Raw genomic sequence first — 10,582 nt, forward strand, 5'->3', positions numbered from 1 at the left:
GATAAGTTATCTACAGTAAATTCAATATGATGTCATTTTGGTCGGAAATCATGATGTTTTTATAATTTTAATTTATTTCAAGATTATTATAGTCTTTATAATTATTATTTTTTAATCTTTCAATCTCAAAACGACGTCGTTTTGGGAGTAAATGCAAATAAGTTATCTGCATTAATTACAGAAATATTTTTCTGATAAAAAATAGTAAGAGAAATTAATATCACTTTAGGGTGTGCATGATAACCTTTCAATAATTAGTTTTTTTTTTTAATTTTTGTCCCCGGGAGCAGAAATGGATAGAAATAATATTTGACTAAATCGGTTTATTTTTTTGTTTTCGAAAATGAACAGTCAATTTTTTGTGCTGGGAAACAGAAAAAAAAATAAACAATTTCTATTTTGTTGTATTCACGGGCACAAAATAAGAAATACTTGTCTCTCTCAATCACTCTCCACCACCACCATACCGATATGACCACTGCCACCATTGTCGTACCACCACCGTTGTCGTTGTAAGAACCTGCACCCTTAAAATTACGAATTTAAATGATTTAATTATGAGTTTAGAAAATAATTCCATATTTGACTTTGGATAAATATAGAAAGATTAGGATAATTATCGAGAAGGTCAAATAACGCTTAAATCGCTTTTATGATGAAAAGTGCAGATACCGATTCTGCTTCACGATATAAATGCGTACCGATAAAGTATCTTAAAAAATTATAATAAAAATATCTAGGTCAAGGATATCAAGTTTGGGGTAAAAACAATGAGCAGTGATGTCAGAACTAATACCGACTATATATAAAATGCATACCATTGAAGTGTTTTGACAAATTATAATAAAAATTTGATAATTCCTAGAAAAATGTCTAGGTTCAGAATATAAAGTTTGGTAGAAAAATGATTAGCAGAGCTATTAGAACTAATAGTGTGATTAATGGACACACTTATATAAATAGCCATTTACACAAAGTCCTAGGTCAGTTTTCAGACCCCAAGGTTAATCCTCATGGCTGCTACGTCTCCTCCTTCATGAACACTTGAGCATTTTGCATTAAACCTAGCCAAGAAATCACATTTCTCCATATTTCTCCACTCTTATGCTATAGAACCACCATTAAACATTGTAAAGCTTGAGCCTTGAGAGAGAGAAACCATGTCTGGAGAGTTGAGATTCTGTTTGCATGAAAGGAAGGGCGGACCACTTGAGTTCTTAGAGTATGAACCATGATTATACTCTAGGAAGCTTCAAGAACCAAACTTTGTGAAAAAAGGACCTACATTTGAGTGGGATTTTCGTGCACCACCAAGTCAGTAGCTTGAAGCACCTTTAAAGTCCTCAAAACTTCCTCATTTTTCTGTTTTCAAAGGGCTATAGGTAACTATAAACCATTCCCCTTGTATTTTCTTGAAAATGACTTAGTTTGTGAAGTAAAAAGGGGAACCTTAATGATTCATGTAAAATATGGTATATCTATGTTTAATCATGTGGTTTGAACTTCTGTTTGATGAAAAATTAGACCTTGGACCCTTAGAAGCCATGGAACCAGCGGATTATGCAGAAAAATCTGTAGTTTTTTGTGTACTGTCCGCGTGGTAATCGATTACCCTTTGTATGGTAATCGATTACCCTGTTTATGGCAATCGATTACTGTGTGGAGTAATTGATTACCCCCTATATGGTAATCAATTACCCCGTGTCATAAAGGCCAGAAACAAGTTCTGATGCATAACGAAGCCCCAATTAGGGTATGATACCCTAGGGAGTTAATGCTACTATCGAAAGAATAAATGCAAATAATAGTGAGGGTTAATGTGCTATAATTATGGTTTATGAGGGACTTGAGTCACTAAACAAAAAAAGAAAACATTGCTCAATTGATATGAAATTTGGGATTCTGAATATTAATAATGTTTTGATATAAAACAGATTGCAATTGTCGAATTGTGTGACTGTTGGTGTACCTGTGTATACCGAGCATTTGGATAGAGATTTTGGCACCGCAGTTAAGCTTTCGTGTCCTCGATTTTACCCATTGATGGTTCCACCAAACCTAATGGAGGGATGGTTTACATGCATGTTGTGTTTCTCAAAATATATCTGTTTACATGATGAATATTGGATATGTTGTTGAGCTAGATTATTATTATAGTGCATTTGCCATATGTATATCTATGTGGGGTATTCCACACGTGACGGTAATCCTTGAGCATGTCGGCCACATGCAAGATGGTAACTCCGTGTGTAAGGTACATGGTGGACTCCTTGTATTGTGGGTCGTAGACGTACGTAATGCCTGTATTTTGTTCTCTGGCCAGTAAGATGCATAGACACATGACATGGACATATGTTGCATTGCAAGATTTTTCCATTATACTATTGTTATCATTTTTGAACTTATATTGCACATATAAGTGAGCTTGGAGTGGAGAGATCCTTAAGGACCCATTGTCTTACTGAGATTTCTTGTTAGAGATCTCACCCCGTGTAGGGCATATTTTCAGGTACAGGTACTTCTGAGGTTGAGACCTCTAGTGGTAGGAGGCCGGAGTGGAGTTAAGTTGATGCATGCACCTTGCTTTGTCATTATGATTTCTGCCTTGCTGTTATATCTTTATGACTTTTGTACTTGAGACATGACTTGATGATTATGTTGCTTTATTTGGTAAGCATGAGGGTTGTCCATGCCACGTTTGAATAAGATGTGTTTACTCAGCCTAGAGTTGTATTATTGTATCAGGACATGTCTGGTCTACGTGTTGTAGTTCCATGACTTAATACATTATTCATATTATGAGGTTATTCAATTTAGTTATTCATTGCAATTTACATACAGGCAATTTTGAAAAAGATTCACTTGGTTAATTTGAATGAATCATAATTGGAAATTATTAGCTTCCGCATTTATTGAGCTACGCTTATTACCACTTAGATGTTTAATACACCGGGTGCACACAGAGTTTTATAGTCGTATCACCACCACCACCACCACGATGCCACCCCTATCATCACTACCATCGTGCCACCATCACCACCACCACCACCGCCATTACTACTACCACTGTCACCACCAACTACCACCACTATCGCCACTGCTATCACCACGTTATCGCCATAATTACCACCACCATTGCCACCATTATCACCACCATCTCCGCAGCCACTACCTTCATCATCACCACGATGCCACCCCTATCATCACTACCATCGTGCCACCATCACCACCACCACTGTCATTACTACCACCACTGTCACCAACAACCACCACCACCATCGCCACTGCTATCATCACGCTATCGCCATAATTACCACCACCATCATCACCATTATCACCACCATCTCCACAGCCACTACCTTCACCATCACCACGCCACCACTGCCGCCACTATGCCACAACCATATAAAAAGGAAAATGATGATCCAAAAACTTTTAAGCTTAATATAAATGATTTTTTATTTTATTATTTGTTATGTTGTCAAATACAATTCTCATTCTTTAAATAAAAATAGAATATGTTATCAAATATATTTTTTTCTCATAACCTGTTCGAAAGCACATAAATAAAAATGAATTGTTTTAAAAATAATGTTATAAAATAAAATAGTTTTCATGCATACTCTTGGTGATTGTAGTTTGCACCAATTGGGGAGTCAGAAATATTTTTGGAGGAAGGTAAAATTGTAATGTAATTTTATTACAACTATTTATATAATAAAAATTAAATATAATGCATATAATTAAAGGTTTATGTAAATTTTGAGAGGCCCAAATATTAAATATAGGACAAAAAAAATTAAAATTAAACTCACTTGAGTCACTTCAGCATTGCTTTGTACTACATTGGAGGTTACAACATCAATTCCGCCAAACTCTGCCAAACATCCCATCATCGAGAATGGAATCGTATAGTACACAATGACATCCTAAGGACAAGGTGTGAAAATATTTTTGGCACTATTCATACTCTATCAAATAAAAAAAATATATATTTATATTTCTCTGTGTCTATAATTATTTTTTTATATTTTTTTTTCTTTTTGATATGGTAATACTTATTTTTTTTTTGGTAATATAAGGGAATTAACAACACCCTAAAGAGATCAATTTAATAAAATCGTTCTGAAATTACAAGATAAAGATAAATCAGCCAAATACAAAGGTCAAATATCAGGGGATGGTTTGAAAAAATACAAAAATTATTCTCAACAAAATAGTATAAAAGATATTTAGAAAGTCAATCTGCACAACTATTTCTCTCTCTAAAGACATAAAGCAGGTAAACTAATCATGTGCTCCTACAATGCCGATTTTTGCACTGAAAAACTAATCATGTACTTGATGGATCATATATCTTATTTAAAATGATACGACCATGTTAAGGAATCATAATCACGTGATAAAAAAAAGGAGAAAAGAATTATTAAAAAATAAATATAAAATTCGTTGATTTACCTTTATATAATTTGTGATTCTTCTATACAACGGCGGACGGATGTTAGTGCCAGTGTCTGCATTTGCAGACACAAAGTTAGAATTTTTTTTTTTTCACATGATATGGGTGCTTCAAGTCAAGTAAGAAAAAAAAGAAATAGGAAGATTAAAGAAAAAAGGTAAAAATATGCCGAACGCAACCAACCCTACAATTAAAAGCTTAAAGCTTAAACCCTAGCTCATTGCTTTGTCTCTTTTTTTTATATACATATATATAAATCTTATTAGCTCCAAATCTTAATAAACATAACATTCCTGAAATTCAATCTACATCGAGTGGAGAAAAATCTCACAGAATTTTTCACTTTTTTTTTTGTAAAACAAAAGTGACCAACTTTAGATCAAATAAACATTGACAAATGTGGGTTTTTATTGATTAACCCTTACAATTATACTATATTTTACAAATTTCTTTTTGCGGTGTTTATTTTTTTTTAATTATCATTATCTATTATTTTCTTAAAATTTTGGTTGATTCACCAAAGCTTTACTTTTGAAGTAGAAGCAAAAATTGAATCATGATGATCTTTAAAATAAAAAATAAAACAATTGTGCAGACATAAAGAAAATATTCTGGATCCACCACTGCTTCTATATAATCATATAATGTTAAATAAAATATAAGAAGATGTTAAATAAAATATGAGAGAATAAATTCTTTCTTTATTTTTTATTTCTGCCCAATTTTATTGTTTGGCGGTATATCTTAGAACATCTCCTTTACTTTATCTTTTCAATCAAATAAAAGCTAAATTTTTACATGACTTGAAAATTTCTATAAATCTCTATAATAGCATAACAGCATAACATTTTAGGCCAATAAAACTTCAGAGCTAGAATTCTTTCATCATCTCCATCAAATATAAGAAAATTTGCAGGATGCAATCAAACCGTACAAGTAAAGGATTTTTTACTTGTGTGCGCTCCCTAATTCTAGAAAGTGAGGTCAAATTCTCCACACAAAAAAAATAAAAAAGAAAAAGAGGTCAAAACTTAGTTTCAAATTCCTGATTATATATATGGGAATTGATTTTCTCATTTTACATGAGAAAATTTTCTCATGTTACACACACAATACATGAGTGGGGTCCACAAAAAGGTGATAAAACAAAAAAGTCAAGATAGAATCCACTCATGTATTGTGAGTGTAGCATAAGAAAATTTTCTCATGTAAAATGAGAAAACTATTTCCCTATATATATATATATATATATATATATATATATATATATATATATATAAAGATCACGAAGTAAATGGGAACAAATACTGCACAGCCACAAGCCCACAATAAGACCCCACATAGTCATCAAATACTGATTAATGATATTTTATTATTCACATTTCACAATCTACACCTACTTTGGTTCCTCATTCCACTTGGATCTTAGCAACTTGAGCAGCATTCTTGCCTTCGTTTTGGTTTTGGTTCCACACTGACTCTGCAGAAGAAACAACAACTGAGTCAAAATTCCAGACTCAATGGCTTCCTCTCTTGCACGCCCGAAATCAAGACAAAGAATTGAAAGTATCCCAACAGCACTCTCACTGCACTCTTGATTACATACCCTGAAAACCATTTTCACCAAAGTTTGAATACCATTTGGGTGATTCACCAATGCCTCTTTAGCACTCTCTAGCACCAAAAGTTTCTTTATTATTGCCATTGCCACTGGAGCCATGTTTTTCTGTCTTGTTTCAGAACCTGAAATGTATGTTATGATTCCATCTATTGCTCCTGCCTTCACTAAACTCTCTCTATTAGATTGCAAGGAACATAATGCTGACAAGGCTTTGATTGCAGCCTTAGAAACCTCACAATTTTGGCTAACAAGTAGAATAATCTCATGCAGTAGTTTGTGAGACTTTCCAAGCACATAACATACCTCTTCTGTCTGCAATGCTGCTGTTGAATCTATTACATGACATAAACTAGTCTTAACCGAGCTAGTTCCCCTTTCAAATAATAGCAGAAATGTTGCTAATTTAGACTCATCTTTGATCATATTTAGAGGCACCAAACTCACAAGAGGCAACAATTTTAGAATGCAAGAAAGTGCTAGTTCCTTGAATTCCATGTGACTTTTTGACAGTTGAGCATCTTCTCTTCCAAAAACTAGTTCCAAAAGTAGAGGCAAGAGACTCAATTGGTGGAAACAAGATTTTTTGAAAGAACAATACTCATCAGAAAGAACTCTAATTTTCTCAAGTGCTTGGAGCTTGTTTTCTAAGGTGGCCTCTTCAGATTCAAGGGTGTGCTTTATTGCTGTTAAATAATCAACAGTAGCAGAGTTACCAGGGTCAAATTGGGGATCCAATTGAAACCACTGATCAATCAAATGGCGTAGAGTGTGATTGGGAACAATAGAAAGATCATGAAGCTTCTGCATTGTTACAGGGCATGTGAGATTACCTGCAGCTAGCCATTTTTCTATGCTTGACCTGTCATAGGTTTGGCCTGTGCATAAAGTCACTGGATCTTCGAACAAGTCTAGACTGATGGGGCATCTAAACAACTGAGGAATGGCAATTTCAATTTGGGGTTTGTTCATGGAAAGAAACTGAAGATTCCAAAGGCCAAAGAAGCAAATAGTTGTTATAATCTCTAATGGAACTTCAAAGTGACAGAAAAGAAAAAAGAAAAAAGTGGGTTCTCGAGATATGATGTTGTGAGGCTTAAAGTTTGAGGCTTTAGGTGTGGCCAATACAAGACAAGCATTTTTGAGGCACTAAAACACTAATGCCATAAAGATGGTGTCAGAAAGTAACAAACTTTTTTTTTTCTCTCATTTGGCTACTAAAGCCTTGAGATAGCACAAGAAGAAGTAATGAGACAAGGGGTAGAAACTAGAAAGTGGTGCCTGAGGCTGAGTGGGAAATAGAATGGAAGAGGTATGAGAAATGGACCACTATAAATTGCATCCAAGAGGAAGTGATGAATAAATAAAATTTATAAAGTTGGGAGACTTAAATTCCAAATTGGATGCAGAAAAGGGTAGTGGAGTATGGCAAGTTTATGGAAGCCTGCAGTTCTTCCTGACAGACAAGATAGTGGAGAAAGAAAATAAAAAGCAAAAGTGCAATCTCAGTTGGAAAAAACAGGAAAGAATCAACACATACAGAGTTCAAGAAACAGACCTAATGGCAACTAATAATATAGAATAATTGTGTGAATGGTCCCCAGCCTTACCCTATATCAATTCAGTCAAACTGACCCACCAAAAGAGAAAATTATTATGTCTTTTAAGTTTGAATCCACCAATGAGTTAAGGAAGCAAGAACATCAATTTGTTTGATTGTTTTTAGATTTTTTTTTCTTCTTAAAATTATTTTATAGAATAGTTATTAAAATATGTGTTTTTTTTAAAAAATAAAATAAAATAAAAATATAAAATAAACATAATTCAGATATGTTCTCTAATTTTAATTTTAAAAAATAAATAAATTACAATTATAATTTTTTTTTTATAAAACAGGTCTTATCAAATGAATTTTTTTTATTCTTAAAATCAAAAACTTATTTTTAAAAATAGTATTCAAACAGGGCCCATGACTTTTGTTTTCTTTTGAATTTTCCTTTTATGGTTCATACTTTATACTCATTCTCTTAACACATGTAAAATAAACAAAATTTTCTAATTTTATTTATATTCTCTTATAATTGAATATAGAGTAAAGTCTCTTTTGGTCCCTAACAAAAAATACGGTCTTCACTTTCGTCCCCTACAAAAAAGAGTCAACTTTTGATCTCTCTACAATTTTAGTTCTTTGAAAATACATTCTTTCAGAAATTCAATGAAAACTCAATTTAGTCCCTAAAAAAAAACTAATATAGGTTTTGTTTTTTGGTAACAAATAAAAGTGAGACCATATTTTTTAAAATGGGCTTTACTCTTGAATATATTATAAGGAATGTTTTGAGAAGAATATAGTAATAAGTTTGTTGGATATAATCATGTATTAAAGTGAATTAGGATAAATCGTGTGTACTTTTTTTTTTATTTTGTTTTATTTTACGGTTGTATGTGATTAAATCGGTCCTTATAGGAATTAAAGGAGAGGCTATGCAGTGCGCACTTGCTAATTTTTTTTTTCATTGTTTTGTTTGTTTGGTGTGTTTAATTGAGGGGGGAACTGAATTTAATGTCAGTCATAAGGCTCACGAGAGAAGCAATAATATAAGAAACCACTGGATGACTAGAGATGGTTTGATATTTATTATAACTCAAATTGCATGAAAGGAATATCCTATCTTGCATTTTTTTTTTCTCTCTCTTTTCATTGCTTAAATTTCAGAGCGCAGTGAAAAAAAAAAAAAAGGAAATTTGGTCCAGCAGTCAATTTTGAAATAAGTGCTATTTGGATGGAAAGTCTCATTGCACGTTGTCTAATTATGAGCTCAAATCACATAGCTTCAAATCATTTCAATTCACCTCAAGTTGCTTCTGTCCTTTACCATTATACGTTATTGGAAAAATTCAAAAAGAAAAATAGGTTAAAGAGGTGGCTTCTCAGAGAATGATTTGCTTTTCCTTTTTATTTATTTATTTATTTATTAATTCTCAGCTGAGATTGAAAAGTCTTCACTTTTAATAAAATAGTCAAAATAATCCCGTTAAATTTTTATTTATGATATTTTTTTTTTCAAAACAATTATACGTATTTGGTTTTTTGTTAATCTTCATAAAAAACTGATAAAAGATGTAGCTTTTTTATATATAAAAAAAAGCTCTTCTAGAATAGTAGATACTAATAACATGAATGAGTTTTCTTAAATTTTTCAAAAATATTATGAATATTTTATTATAAATTATTTTAAATATGAATAAGTTAATCTAAATACTATTTAAAATGTAAAAAAAGAAAAGAAAAAAGGCATTCACTTATAGACCAATAATATATCAAATAGAGAAGTTTTGCTGCATGCATCTAGAAGTTCTAGAAAAACACTGAATTTCCGGGGTAACTAGCCAACTAGGTAATAAACTAATAACCAGTGTTTTAAAATCTCACCCCACCCTTCGGATTGATTCGGGTCAACCATGATCCCTTCCCTCTGAGGGATGGGGTCACAAGTTGAACCCTATATGCATATCGACTCCTCCGACTTCCAAAACCCGACCGAGTTTTAGTGACTCCCGGGTCAGAGGGGTCAAAGGAGTCACTGCATGTTTTTATTTTTAAAAAATTCCATGAAACAACATCGTTTTATAAAATAAAATAAAATAAAAATGCTTGCAAACCTAAATCTAATCGTTCTCTTCTCTCCCAGCGACCTAGACATCTTCAATTTTCACCTCTCTGCCATGATTCTTTTAAAAAAGGTAAGAATTTTATCCATTCAAATAAAATCCTTACGGTCGTCGATGGAAAACACAAACTCATTCTTACTTCTTTAAATTTTCCTTTGTCATAGACCTTCTTAAAAGAGGCAGAACCGGGTCAGCGTAGTGACCCTATTAGAATATGAGTTTTGTACTTTCGTATCTTGATACTTTAATTAGGTTATGTAATTTTGACTTGTGGTTGTAATTGGTGAATTATGTTAAGTATATTTTGAATTTTTGATGATTGGTGATTTGTTTTTTAATATTTTCATATAGGATATATATTTATATTTTTTAATATATAAAACCGGGTCAGCGTAGTGACCTCGTGGCCCCCCGGTTGAACCCGTGACTCTGTGATCCCTGATCTCGGCCAGGTCGATGGCCGGGCCGGGTTTTTAAACACTTCTAATAATAATTGTTTTTAGTATATTATTACGGGAAATGATCCGTTTACAAATTTTTTTACAAATAACCAGTGTTTTAAAACTCGAATCGATCATCGAACTGGTCGATGTACTGGGTCATTGGTTCAATCGAATTCAACTGGTTTTACTGTTCACATATTAAAAATATAAAAATATTACTTATATTAATAAAAATTCAAATAAGAAAATTATCAATGAGCTTCAAAAAATAAATTGATTTTCAATAACAAATATTATATACTTCTAAGCTTCTAGCTCTAGACCATATCCTAATATTGAATTAAAATTGCAATATAAGTTAAATGCACCTTTTGTGCTTGGCATGGTACG

General features: G+C 32.5%; 2 protein-coding genes across 2 annotated transcripts; both read right to left on the minus strand.

Moving 5' to 3' along the window:
* Positions 1-2,978: 2,978 nt before the first annotated feature.
* LOC133289748 (trihydrophobin-like) lies at positions 2,979-3,893 on the minus strand. The gene is made up of 3 exons (XM_061487748.1): positions 3,816-3,893; positions 3,315-3,390; positions 2,979-3,172 (listed from the first exon to the last, which is right to left on the minus strand). The coding sequence occupies exons 1-3, from the start codon at positions 3,891-3,893 to the stop codon at positions 2,979-2,981; spliced, it is 348 nt and encodes a 115-aa protein (XP_061343732.1).
* Positions 3,894-5,855: 1,962 nt separating this feature from the next.
* On the minus strand, positions 5,856-7,112 carry LOC133289749 (U-box domain-containing protein 26-like). Its single transcript, XM_061487749.1, has one exon. It carries the CDS (start codon positions 7,047-7,049, stop codon positions 5,856-5,858), a length of 1,194 nt encoding a protein of 397 aa, XP_061343733.1. The 5' UTR covers positions 7,050-7,112.
* Between the last annotated feature and the right edge of the window lie 3,470 nt (positions 7,113-10,582).

This window comes from Gastrolobium bilobum, unplaced genomic scaffold, assembly GCF_033153095.1.
Source record: "Gastrolobium bilobum isolate Gb01-03AN ecotype WA unplaced genomic scaffold, APGP_CSIRO_Gbil_v1 utg26082, whole genome shotgun sequence".
Lineage (NCBI taxonomy): Eukaryota > Viridiplantae > Streptophyta > Magnoliopsida > Fabales > Fabaceae > Gastrolobium > Gastrolobium bilobum.

Excerpts from the sequence above, each read along its gene's own strand:
- LOC133289748 (XM_061487748.1), bottom strand. The coding sequence starts at position 3,893 with ATGGGATGTTTGGCAGAGTTTGGCGGAATTGATGTTGTAACCTCCAAT. Across the intron at positions 3,391-3,815 it reads GCAATGCTGAAGTGACTCAA|TGGCGGCAGTGGTGGCGTGG; the intron begins GTGAGTTTAATT and ends GTTGTGGCATAG. Across the intron at positions 3,173-3,314 it reads TAATGGTGATGATGGTGGTG|GTAGTGGCTGCGGAGATGGT; the intron begins GTAATTATGGCG and ends GTGATGATGAAG.
- LOC133289749 (XM_061487749.1), bottom strand. The coding sequence starts at position 7,049 with ATGAACAAACCCCAAATTGAAATTGCCATTCCTCAGTTGTTTAGATGC.